General features: G+C 37.0%; 1 protein-coding gene across 16 annotated transcripts in view; it reads right to left on the minus strand.

Moving 5' to 3' along the window:
- Positions 1-13,938, minus strand: part of ZMYM2 (zinc finger MYM-type containing 2) — a 95,448-nt gene that overhangs the window by 37,603 nt on the left and 43,907 nt on the right. For 15 of the 16 annotated variants that reach the window (XR_012653410.1, XM_075049949.1, XM_075049947.1 and 12 more), the window contains 4 exons: positions 8,852-9,002; positions 7,975-8,090; positions 2,007-2,123; positions 1,240-1,390 (listed from right to left, as the gene is read on the minus strand). Coding sequence is in view for 15 of the 16 variants with exons in the window: in XM_075049949.1 (XP_074906050.1) it covers positions 1,240-1,390; positions 2,007-2,123; positions 7,975-8,090; positions 8,852-9,002 (535 nt within the window). In the remaining variant the exon portion in view is untranslated. The remainder of the gene's footprint in view (positions 1-1,239; positions 1,391-2,006; positions 2,124-7,974; positions 8,091-8,851; positions 9,003-13,938) is intronic. The other variant, XM_075049954.1, reaches the window with a different exon arrangement.

Here is a 13,938-nt window from a genome sequence, read left to right on the forward strand (position 1 = left end):
CAGCAATACCAGCATATACTGTAATCTCTAGGCCAAAGGAAGTTTGCTCTTGTCTTTGAATATATTCTGTAGAATTGTTTTCTTCACAGATACAATTTCTAGCTAGATATTATTGAGCACTGCAATGATATGCTCTAAAACTGGGCCTTGCTTTGTCCTTTTTTCCTTTCCAGCTATCGCTTTGCAGTCCAGAACACAAGAAGAAAATAATGATGGCAACGAAACCTAAGCCACCACACTCCATTCATCAGAAACAAAAGATCGCAGAATCAAGAGCTATAAGGGAACTGCATGGAGGGAAGGCTGCCTCCAGCCCTGCACTCCACCCCTCTCCAGCTTAACAGGATCCTGCTACAAGCAAATTGGCACAGCTGCTGTTTAATCTGCTTGAAAGCAGAGATCTTCAGCAGTGTTTATCAAATGATAGTGAAAGCATTATTAGTATAACTAAAGAAAAAATATGCACTATATCCTCCAGAGATAGGTCATCCAAACTCACAGTTAAACTTCTAAGATCAGGATTAAATACCAGTATCGAAGGACAGATCACGAGAAGTGGAAAGGACAGGTTCTTGCTAAGACTGTATTTTGCTGTTTCTATTAAAACAATATTTAAACGCAACTTAAAAGAATCCTATGTCCATATACCTCCTTTTTAGTTTGTTTTCTTTTTGAAAATCCAAATCATTAGTCAGGAAAATTATAATAACAGTAATCAACATATATCAACAGGCAGCATTTGAGTTATTGCTGAATGACCATTCTAAGCCAACATAGAGTTTCCACTATCAAGTTAAATTTTGAAAATACTAATTAAAGAAAAAGCTTGGTATTCCTCAATGCAGTTAGTGTTGGTATAGGCTCTGCTGCATAAATTTCAAAAAAGAATTTATGCATAATTTTTTGTGCATATGTATATACACGTGCATACAAATGTATCTGTGTATGTATTTACACACACACTTAGGAGTGTTATCCACTCTTCCTTAACCTGAAGTGGTGAAAAACTCAACAAAAGACCATAAAATTGGCTCAGTTAAATTAACAGGTACATGCACTAATATTAAAAGGTACATGCACGTCATTAATAATAATGAAGGAAATTCTGGTTTAGCCTCAAGTACAACGGAGTGAGTTGTTACCTTCAATTTCAACATTAAATATTAACACAGTAAGTCAACTGCAGTAAAACTACAACAACCAATACCTTAGAGAAAAAAACCACAAATACATACATACCTTCACTACAAAAGGGTCTTTTGATGCCAGAGAAATTCACTGTCTCATGCAGCGTTTTCTCTTCTTGACAGTATTCACAGTATGTAACTATGCAGTGCAGTTTCTTATAATCATCAGAACATGCTCTGCTGCAGAACTGATATACTTTGTTCTAAATGCAAAGTTGCAAAGCATCATAAATAGGGTTAATGGATAAAATCTTAAGGTCTGGATAATGCAACTTTAAATAACAGTTTCACATTAAGACACAACTTTAACATGCAAAGTAAACAGAAGTGCAAACACACAATTAGGGTATGACTTCTAATGCTAAAAATTAACAACTCTTCACTCAAGCTGACAGGGAGTGCTACAAATTCTCATCATTTCATAAGAAAATGCTAAACAGAAAATATGCCAATCAGTCTTAGCATATCCTCTTCAGATACTTCTCTCGGTTCATAGAGAAGTATAACAATGGTCTATCATATCTACAGTCATACAGTAACTGAAGATGACAGCAGATTTCAAACTTACAGCTGATCTGAGAAATTACATTTTTCTTCAAATTCCACAGATGCTTTTTTTGTTATTTATGAACAAAGACTTGTGCTTTTATCCATACTGAAGTTAAATGATATTCTGCAGAACCAGGTAGATTTTATTAACTTGATTTTTTAAGCTTCAATACCTTATAAAATAGCTATCTAGAAAAATTGTATTGCAGTTGCAGATTTAAACTTTTAAACACTTCATCATTCTAAAAGTAACACCAAAAAATCCCTTACCTCCCATTCTAGTACTTCTGGCTTTGAACAAAAAGAACTTTTGCAATAATTACATTTCAACTGAATATCACTGGGAGAGACAAACTGACCATTTGTTGAAGACTGCACACTGAGAGTCTGAAAAACATAAATATACATATACACATTACTAAAAAAGAAAGTTACTTTTCAAATGTGTTTTTTCAGTTAAGCCTATAGTGTTTTGAGAATTTGGGAGCTTTACTTATAAACTCAGGAGCATTTCTGGCAAAAGCACAGCAGGTTAGCCTTCTCCCTTAATTCCTTTTCTCTTGCCATCTTAGGTTTTCCAGTCTTGAATCTTTACCCTTGCTTCCACAATAATTACTTTAGGTTGTATTTCTTTTACCTTACTTTTTGAATGCCTGTTATTTAAGGGTAATTATAAATGCCCAAAAAACAGTCTCCCAAAACTAAACACCTGTTAATCACAAACCATGTATTTTCAGATAAATACATTCCACAGCTTGCCTTATTTTGGTCACAGAAGTTCAGACGAAGACCTACAAATATTTTCAAATCCAAACCTCACCAAGGCAGATTATCAACACCTTACCTAAGCATACCACTTGAAAACACAAATATTGAAGTAAAAGACCTTCAGTGAGAAAACCCGCATCTACTCAGATTAAGAGAAAACTACCTAATAGTCCCAGCTGGCCTCAACCACCATGGCAGGAAAATGTAATCATTCAAACAGCCAGCCCCTAAACAATTAAAAGGCTTTTCAGACTGAGAAAAATACTGTAGATTGCATGTGTAGGTATGAGAATTTAATTCTGTAACTGAATAATTCACTTAATGCCTTTCTGAGGCAACCAGTAGACAGAGAACTCAATTTTACAGTACCTGTAGTCTTCTAGTAGGTCTTATATGCCTACAGAACAGTCTTTTCCACATTCCTTAGATCAAGCAACAAATATTGGTGTATCACACATGCAATGTGCAAGACAAAATCTGAATCAGCAGTGATCACGGTCACTTGAAGAATCCAGAGGACAAATTTCTTACGTCCGTCTTCTCAACAAACTTTCCCACATGTTTGCAACAAGACAAATATATTTAAAGACAAGAAGTTCTCTTCAGACAGATTGGTTACTACCTTTCCACCTTGTAACAATGAAAATGTAAAACATTTCTGTTACAGGATACTTTTTTTTCAGACTGTCATGTTACTAAGGGTTCACCTACACTGAAAAAAAAAAAATTGTGGTAGTTTTACTGATATAAACCCTCACGTAAGTTGACCAGTACTGCTGAGTACTAGCTAGCAGTGCAACAGTATCATTTTATGCAGATATACTAATTCTGTATCAAAAGTTTGCAGACATGAAGTAGCCATGCACATTTCCCAATTACAGACAGGGCCTGAGAACAAAATGCCACATACAGCAGAAAAGATGCCACCTTTATCCCAATGGTCCATTGTCCCATAACAACTTTAACACAGTCTGATGCCCACACACAGTATTGTCATATTTTCCCCACTATATCCAGCAAATGTCCCTGTGGCTGAGAGAGGTTTGCTAGACTTTGGCTGCCCTAAATAGGTAGCTGAAGACTTGTACTAATGTGAGAGCCACAAAGGCTTTTAAGTTCAAGGTCCAATCTGTGCCTTTCTGCATTTGCACGTTTCTTCACCACATGCTGCCATATACGTTACATAGGCATAATAAAAGTCCTAGAAGTTCTGGTTGAAAACAAAAAGAAAGCAAGAAGCAAGTATACCCACCACCTCCAGTTCAGGAATGAAGGAAATATTAAAGAACTAGCAGATATGACAACTTTTACAGAAACACTGAAGACAAAGGGAGGAATGAAGATTAAATATACTACAGTGCTCATCAAATGAAAAGCAACTGTATTTTTTGATGTCTGTAATTACCTTTAAATATGAGACCAAACCACCCTATTGTGAGGGCTACAAGTTAAAAGTAAAACATGTTTTTTTGTTGTTTTCTGATGTATGGCACTGTTAGCTTTTTTTCTTTTCCCAACTGTTTGCTGTGGTAGAAATTCAGGCCCTACATAGTCTAGGTGTCTGGTAATTGAACAGTAACAAAAGCTGCAGAGGCAAGAATAAGGGAGTTTGAGATTGTTTAAAACTTGTTTTAAACAACATTTATCTCTAACTGTAGATTAAAAAATCTAAACAATTAAGTATTACTGCTTCTAAAACAAAACCAGTGTGTTTCATCATAAACTCCTATGGTCAACTAAGTATTTTCCCACAGAAATCAGTAAAGAACTGAATTCGTAATACTGAAAGCTCTAAACCAAGCAGAGGATGGTTGTAAAACCAACAGTTAATCACAAGATGATATTGTATATATCCTTAAACTTTCTATTATCCTGCTTGCAATTAAGGACTGCTGCTGTGTAGTACTTGAATGACTCAAGATGACATGCACATAATATTTTCATAATCTTGTTCTGCCTCCAACTTACAAGATGCTTAGAATAGAGAATATCTTTAGGAATTATTTGGGAGCATTATTGCACACAAAGATTAATGCAGCAAAAAGATTATAAATTCATTAAAATCTTCCACAGGTCATCCCAAACAGCAAGGTTTTACCAATGTTGGGCCTTATTATCAAACATATCTTTGAAATCATATATATATATATATATATGGACCCTTTTGAATATCTTAAATTCAATCAAAAAATAGTTATGTTTAATCTTGACTTTTCTTGAGCCTACCTTGAACAACAAGAGCATGGGAAGTGCCAAGCAAAGCAAAAAAAGTCACTGTAAAGCCCTTTTCAGCCTTCAATGCAGCCACCTCAAACTGCTTTAAGATGCCAAATTACTAATGAACAGCAGGCAGACACAGCCTAGGACTCTTCTGAGAAGGCCAGCATAAAAGCACAGCTTCTGGCCTGCCCCTGCCACCGCAGCATAAGTGATAGAGGGGTTATCCTTGCTCAAAGCAACACAAAATCAAAACATGGAAACATTTCTGTACATGAATGTTTATGTGGAAGGGCTAGTAGGCAGCCAGACTGTGGTCAGGTTTTTTTCTCGTTGAGAAAAAATAACTTTGAAAGAATCAACGTGAAAAAAAGAAACAAATACATACAAGGAATCTTTTACATACTGTCACCCACTAGGACTGTTCCGCAAGCAAAATCAAGGGCACTAAATTAAACCGGGAAGGAACCAAACACTCCCCTTACGCTCATGCACACGCAGACCTTCCAGCCTCAGCGTGGAAGCCTCAATTGTTTTTATTATGATCAAATCTGGGCAAGTATTTCTGTGACAAGTATGCCAAGCTTCCTCCATGCTTCCTGCTGCAATATACTCCTTTTTTTAAAATATATGTATGTGCGTGCAAGAGAGATGTATGGTATATAACAAAGAACACCTACAGACACCATAATGATGGTGAAAGAGAACATAATAGTGAATAACCAGAGTGACTAACCTGCTGAAAAACACTATACTTACAATTCTTACATGTACTGGCCCTACAACTCTCCAGATACATCCATAAATTGGAAAAAAGAAAAAGTCAAAGCTTTAGCACAAGTTTTGTGAAAATTTTGCATAGACTCATGTTTTGCAAGATAGCTTGTACTTTAAGACACTTACACACTCGGTAACTTTGGGAAGACATTTGTACTACAACCTCCATGTTCACAATAAATAAATTAATTTTTCCCTTAAGAGACAAATTCAGAGCAAGATCTTCAACTGACCCAGTAAAGGTACTGATAGCAAAACTGGCTTAAAACAATACAGCTTTGGAACATTTCTGTCCTTAACTCTGCAATAACATCCTCCAAGACAGAGCATGGAAGAAGACGAGAGACAGTCATACTATTTTACCATCAACTACCAAACAAAAATCGCATCAAGCAGGCTATTCTCTCTTTTACCCTTTTTCTTACAAGGATGCATGCTCTTGCAAGCTGTCCGCACAAAGGAGAATATAGACAAGGACATAAGTTATACAACAAGCAGCTCAACTGAATCTTTCGAGTATTTTAATACGTTAAAACAACAGTTAGCTAGAAACAAAAGGTTATTCATAAGATAAAATTACATACTGTAAACAAATTAGGAATTTAAGTATTCCAACCCATTTGTAAACAAAAGGACTAAAATTTTTGCAGCAGGGAGACGCAGACCTTAAATAGCAGTTACTCTGTTCTGAGAAGGGTAGTCCCTAAACAGAAAAACGTGTAGGAAGAACAGGCACAGTAAGAAAAAGGGATGATTATAACGCCAGAAAATTAAAACAAGAGTTATCTGCATTAGTAAAGAGAGCACCATAGTAAATCAGCCATTTTTATAAAAGATCACTGCAGAAAGCATTGCAATTGACCAAACAGATTAAACCATTTTCTCAGTTTAGGTTCAATCCCTTATGTGTCACTTAGGTATAAAAAAGCGCCTCACAGGAACGCTTACAGTCCAACACTCACATTGTAGGATACCATCCTTTCCACCTAAATACTAAATGAATGGAACAAAGAAGCTGTTCTCATACAATCAACTCTTATCTAATGGTGAATACATTTTATTCTTCTAGACAGTGAATATATGAAAACTATCAAAAGTTAGAATATGACAGAAATGTTTGAGCAAACTAACTGTAAGCAAGTGACCACCTACCCATTCCTAGTCTTTATTGAGAACTCAAAGACTGTATGGCTGCTCTAAACTCTACTACAACATTAAAGAGGCAGATGTACACATAGCACTGAAACTGCAACAGAAGCATCAGCAAGGTCTCAGTAAGATTAGAAACCCACAACCAGCATCAACTGATCCAGCAATTATATTGAATAATAATGTTGCTTAATATTGATTTATCTGCAAATCCAAGAAGACCCAGGCTGTATTTGTCATTCACTAGCTTTATTTTTCTCACTCAGATAGCAGAAAGGTTTTGTTCTGAGAGCTCTTGGGGCTGCAATCCATTGTAAGACCATGTAGAATAAAATAGATGCTGAATCAGTCTGCAAGAAGTATTACAGATCTGTCATTACATACTAATAATCTGCATCTATTTTGTTAATCAGTTCCACTGACAGACATCTACTAAATCGGTTAGGATGGAAGCACAGAACAGGGCTACATGATGGAGGTCCTATCCAGGGTGTATTAAGGAAGCAATTAAAAGATTGATTTGCTTTCCACTTGACAGGAAACAGCAAAGTTTAATGACAAATGGGAAAACCCTGTATGGGTGTAACTGTCCAAAAACACCTGAGGAGGCAATTATCAATTATACAGTGCACATCTGGGAAAACTGTTTTTACATACAAAAACTGAAACATTTTCTTTTAAAGTGCCCCTTGATCACCTAGAGGTTAATCGCTACAACACATTTCACATATGCTTTAACCTTAAGTCATATTAAATACATGATATTTCCAACAAGCATAGCAGCCTCTTCCAGTGTGCCTAATCATTAGGCTTGCAACACCCAGGTTTCTGAACATAATTTAAATGGCTAGTTTCATCCATAAATGTTCTAATGGCTTAGGCTCTAACCTTTCATTTCAGAGACAGTCACTATTCCCCATGACACACCTTTGTTAGTACAGTATTCAACATGAGAATTTTATTACTGTATTTAGTATAAGAGAGATTAAATTTGTTGATCTTCAATGCAAAACAGCAAGGCTCATCTCCATAAAGAGGCTGGGTGGTAAAAATAAGATAGGCAGCGACATTGCTTTGTATTTTCTTACGGTATCAAGGAGAATTGGGTCGTTGTTATCCAATTTTATAAGTTTAAGATAGCAGCTGGTGTTATCATTATGAAACAGTACTTTTATCAAAGAAATTGTTAGGAGCTAGAAGCATGTGCTATGTTAATTACAACTCATAAACATGTATATACACGCAAGTTAGTTTAATATGCAAATACTTAACACAAACACAGGTACACAAATATTTAGGGAGGAAAAGATTTAACACAACAGCTAACCTGAAATTTAGCTACACAACTGGAACTGCAAAAGTTGTACAGTTTTCCATCAGGCATTGTGGCTTGATATTGAGGTAAAGAGTTTCGTTTACAAAAGTGGCAAATAATTCCCATACCTAAAAGAAAAACGTAGTTTACAAATAAAATAAACACAAAATAGTAGCAAAAAAAAAAGAAAACCAACCCAAAACCCTGGATAACAGGTCAGCTCTTCCCACCATTTCAATGTAAAAAGCTAAGATTTGTCCGTTTTCCAGTCAGCTGCTACAAAAGAAATTGCAGAGGTTTTGCTGAATTCTTACATTAAAGGTCAACATTAAATATGAAATTGCACTTTCTTCTATAAAATTCACTAGAGTTCACTGAATTGAGATCTATGCCTGCTTTGCATATTGAAGAACACACATTCTGAGTTATTTACCAGTTCCTTTCATCCAGATTAAAAATTTTACCTAGAGAATACCCACATACATTATAACTAGCTCTATGCTTCTCCAATTGTTGCTTGAGGAGATAAAATGGAGTGGGGTTGGATCACAGACAAAATAATGTTAATCCATATGCATGAAAATTGCACTATCATTCTGTGACACATCAGACCACATTATGTCTCAACATTTTTTCCCAGGAAACCTTAAGACAGTTGAAAACTGTTTCTGTCATGAAGCAAAAAAGCCAGTGGGGAAAATGATCCCTCATGGGTCCATTTACTCATGCTGAATACAAGATGATTTTTTTTTTTAAAATATAAGTTTAAAATCCCTACAAAGTCACATCTGCATAGATTAATTCTAAAACAAAACCACCCACCCCCAGTGTTCAAACTTAAAAAGTCTACTCTTAGCAGTGATGAAAATCCATCATCCTTTTCACTTACTTTGTGATTTTGCATATTTTGATTTGTGTGTGTTCATGCATGCAGTTGAGCAGTATGGCTCCATATATCCATTAGGTCCTATGCACTGAGTCATGTCAAAAAACCTGCACTGAGCTCTGCAGCCAGTACAAGATGTTAATTTGCCATATTTCTAAAACATAAAACAAAGCAAAACAATGCATTAGTTAAAACTATGTTTGGCTTTTGGTTTTAGGTTATGGTGTAACAAACACAGAGGAAAACTTATTTATTTACTTCTGCAATTTGCTCCCCCATCAGAATCTTCCTATATTAACTCTCATAATCATCCTCAAGAGCACTCAGCACTATGGTTGGCTCTCTTACTCCTGAGGGGGGGAAGCTGGCTAAAACTAAACTTCTGCGTAAAGATCAAAAAAAAAAAAAAAAAAAAATCCAAACCACACACCCCTCAAAAAAACCCCAAACAAACAAACAAAAAGCACCCATTCCAAACCCAACCATCTGTAAACTGTGAACTATGGTAAGAGTATACAGCAAGTTGTGCTGAGCTGGAAAGTTTGAAACAACTCTGTTTCTTGTTGATGGGACAATGGTTGTAAGAGAAGAAACAGGAGTCTGGCACAGCAAAGAGGAAGGATAAATAATGGTGCTAAATTTTTTTTGGAAAAAAAAAATTGTACTCTCCAAATGATAACATCCTTAATATTATCAAGTATGAGTTAGGTGTAGCAGTTTCTTGGTAAGAGCACTGTTGGGAGAACCTCTAACTTCTCAGCTCTCCTAGTTCCAGTCCCCCAGGCAGGAGGAACACACTGCAGAGCTCCTATGCTCCTCATTGGATCTAATGAGGAACCGTGACTCCATGAACCTGATACAGACTCAGTTGTGACATCTCTCAACACAGCAGTCAGTCAATCAACAGTTTTCCACAGAAGGGCGCAAACATTCTACAAAAAGCATAGGAAAGTCACACCAGACAGAAATTCAAATGACAGAGTCAACACACAAAATCAGTAGTTCTGATCTGCTATATGTATTACATACTTCAGTGTTAGGCAAATATCTCAAGACCCATAAACCAAGTTTTAGAAGAAAATGTCTAGACACCTTCCCTGCCCATAGAAACAGTATCCTGGTTTTGACAGTGATCACAGAGAATTCCTCATTGGAACAGCAGTGAGTCTCCTATCAGACAGACTGTCTCCTTACTGACTATTAGAAAATGCCCTATTGACACTCAAGCACTTCAGATTTCTCCCCTTCTGTCAAGAAATTAATTTTGGCACTACCTCTGCCCTCTTTCCTTCTTCTCAAGGACTGAAGGGGGAAGGAAAGGCAAAGCATGTTTCATAGGTGCTTCACTTTGTTCAGAGTAACAGAAGCTTCACTGCATATCTGTGCTCTTCCTATCTTTAATTACCTACATTTGAGAACTAGCTAAATCGTCTTACAGACAGCTAGAAAGAAACTTAGTTTCATACATGTATCATCTTCCCTATATTAAAAACGTGTACACAAAAATGTGCGAATACACATGCCTCTGTTACAAATTGGGCACAGCACCTTGCAGAGACCAGCAAAATTTCAAAATACCACACAACTTCACAATTTCCACGTGCTGCTTTGATTAAATCTTTGCTGTGGATTTGCTTCAAAAAGGAGTATGTGTCAAGATATCAAGCTCCTGCCTAGAAGATGGTATTTTATACAACTCCAGGATCCTTCCTTCCCATCTTGATTTTTTTTCTGTTTGCCTTTAAAAGTGTTACCCAGCACCTAATAATCCTCCAAATCAACCACAATATTGACAAAATTCACACTAAGTACCAAGACCAAAATGCAGTAATCGTACTGTTCTATGAGTTGGAGCTATTCTGCCAATAAACATTCATCTCCTCTGACAGGTTAATAGGCAAAAGCAGGGCATCAAGAATACTTCAAGTTATATTACCAGTGAGATACAGGAAGTCACAATTTACAAAGGACTTGACTTCTTGGAACAAGCTTAATGGACAACAACCATCAAAAAATCTGCGTGTGCAAATAGCCTGGGTACCTCTAGAATAAACCAAAACGTAAATCTAGAAGCACTGATACAAATATGCTGACAAACAGCATTCAGGAACATAATCAGAAAACAATCCACAGGTAAGTGAAGCTTTCACATGTTTGAGGTCCAAAAGAAAAATCAAACTGAGGCCATGATGACTTCAAGAGACAGCAAAATAAAAACACAGGTTATAATAAATGAATTTTTAGTAAGCTGACCAGAGCATAATTGGAAAAGATTCATTGTGTCAACAGACTACATGTTTCCACAAAAATCCCTTGAAAGTAGAAATAGTTTTTGCTAACCAGCATCTCAAATATCTCATTATTTAACTGATGTCAAGAAAGGATCACGCACACAAAGTACAGTGCAGCACCACTTCCATCACTTTGAATTTCAAACATCCTTATAATACTGGAGTTGTTTACTGATTTCACCCCTAGGTCCTTCAGACTTAAAGGCAACACAAAGAATATTTCTTAATATCTAGTAATAATCTAGCAAACCTAGATCTAAATTATCAAGACTACAAAGAACATGAATTTCCAAAAAACATATCAATGATGCAGAAGATTCTGTGGGTAGAAAGAAAAGCATAACAGCAAAGCTCTCACTTCAACCTTGTCACAGCAACTAAGAAAAGTGTTGGAACATTTCTGCATTATTAGAAGTTTAAACACATCGTTACACAAATAAAGGAGATAGGACACTGGTGAAGAAAAAAAAAAATTTAAAAGGCCTGAAACCTCTTCAAGTTTATTGCTCCCAAAACTTTGTACCATCACCTCCTTCAAGTTGAATTTTTTCCTGTATTTTATTACTCTTGCCAACGCTCCCCAAACTTACAAGTTTGAATATTAAAACCACTCAAAACCCAAGGTGTACAACACTATCTAAAAAAAAGATTAAAGCATACCTGAAAGTATTGATCAATCAGCATTACACAGGTGTCTCAAATGCTTTTTTTTTAATAGTCTAACTCAAAGGCTTCCTCCATTGACAACACCAACAGAGAATCTCATACTGTACTATGCCATGTTTTTAGGTAGCCCTAATGCAAACTGAGAATTTTCTCCTGTTCTTAAGTGTCAAATTTCCAGATGAGACTCTCTTCTCAAGGTTCTCAGGTAACTTACATTTCTACTCTCACATTCATGACAACATGTTATCTTTCATCTCTAAGAATCTGCAGTATTAATTTCATTCTGTAGAAGTAATAACATTTGAGAATCCTTTCCCTAAGAGTACCCTTCTAGCTGAAACAAACAGAAGATTCACTAAAACCAAGGAGAACTACAGTAATACGTAGTAGGGTCAAAGAGTATTCTCACGAGGTAAGGACTTCTCGCCTGAAAACAAGGTAAGAGGATAATGACAGAACCAAAAATGGTATAATGTGGGGCACTATGGATCAACTGTCCATTGCCTTTTCTAATATTAACAACTATAGGAAATCAGATGAATATCAACAGAAGTTGTTTCACAATGAACAACAGGAGGCAGCTCTTCACATAACAAAACAGCAGGTCAGCAGAACTTCTTACGGAAGAGTGTCATGGATAGAAAAACTGCTTGTATGTGTTCACGAGGAGACTGGACAAGCACTAATTAAAACGATTCGCTAAAAACAGTGTACAGGAACATTGCATAAAGTTCAAGAGATCCCGTGACGTCTAGGAGTCAGAAGCTAAAAGAATGCTGAGGGAAAAATAAGTACCTGCCCTGTTCCTACTCTTCCCTGCAAGCCCACTTACACGGACTGCAGGAATCTCAATCCCTGATCTTAACCAGAACAGCTGTTCTCATGTTCTTACTACAGAACATTTTTCTTTTTGAGTATTTTAACCATCCTCAAGGAAAAGTGAGTGTTCAGAACAGAAATGAAAAAAAAAAAAGAGAAAGCTGTGTCAGTGTTGTTGGTATTTCATGGCAGAAGACAAAAGACCTTCACTGGTAGAGAGAAAAACAGAACAAAGAATACCAAAATCTTCATTACTAAGTAAACAGGAAACAACAAAAAATTTTAAAACTTCCTGACTCTTATTTTAAAAACTACTGCTTCATTCTTTATTTCAGAAGTACAGAGTCACAGAATCATGTAGATTGGAGGGGATGGACCTCCAGAGGTCAAGTGCAACCTCCTGCTCAAAGCAGGTTGCTCACGATCTTGTCCTGTCAAATACGACCATCTCCAAGGATGAGCATTCCAAAACCTCTCTGAAGGATTTCATCACCCTCACAGAAAAAAAAAGCTTTTCCTTATATCTAACCGTTTCCCCTTGTTTTCAAGTTGTGTCTGTTGCTTCTCATCCTTCCACTGCGCACTTCTGAGAGGACTCCAACTTGGTCCTCTCTATACACTCCCATTAGACAACTAATGACCCTTCAGCCTTCTCAAGGTTCAACAAACTAAGGTCTCCCAAGGCTGTCCTACTATGTCTGTGCTCCAGCCCTCTAAACATCTTGGTAGCTCTCCACTGAACTTGCATCAGTATGTCAACGCCTTTCATCCTGTGGAATCCAAAACTGGACACAGCGCTCCAGATGCAGTTTATTAAGCGCAGAAGGATGGGGCGGGGGGGGGGGGGGGGGGGAATCACTTCCCTTGACCTGCTGGCTATGCTCTTGCTAATACAGCAATAGGTTGCCCAGAGAGGCTGTGGAGTCCCCCCCCCATCATCAGAGATACTCGAAACTCAAACAGACATGGTCCTAGACCATCTGCTCCAGGTGACACTGGTTGAACAGGGGGGTGGACAAGATGACCTCCAGAGGCCACTTCCAACCTCAAGCATTCTGTGATACAATCCAGGATGTAAGTTGGCCATCTTTGCTGCAAGGGCACACTGCTAACTCTTGTTCAACTTGTTGTCCACCAGAATGCACAAGTCTTTTTCTCCAAAGCTGCTTTCTTGGCAGTTATCTTCCATTTCAGAGGAAGTACTGGCTTCATTTTGCGCTCCCCATGGTATTTCAATGGTAGGCAAAAGTGATTATAGACAAAACCCTGCACATTCAAACTAGTCTCAGTTTCAATATTCCTTCAAAGATGGAA

This window comes from Buteo buteo, chromosome 18 (genome assembly GCF_964188355.1).
Source record: "Buteo buteo chromosome 18, bButBut1.hap1.1, whole genome shotgun sequence".
NCBI lineage: Eukaryota > Metazoa > Chordata > Aves > Accipitriformes > Accipitridae > Buteo > Buteo buteo.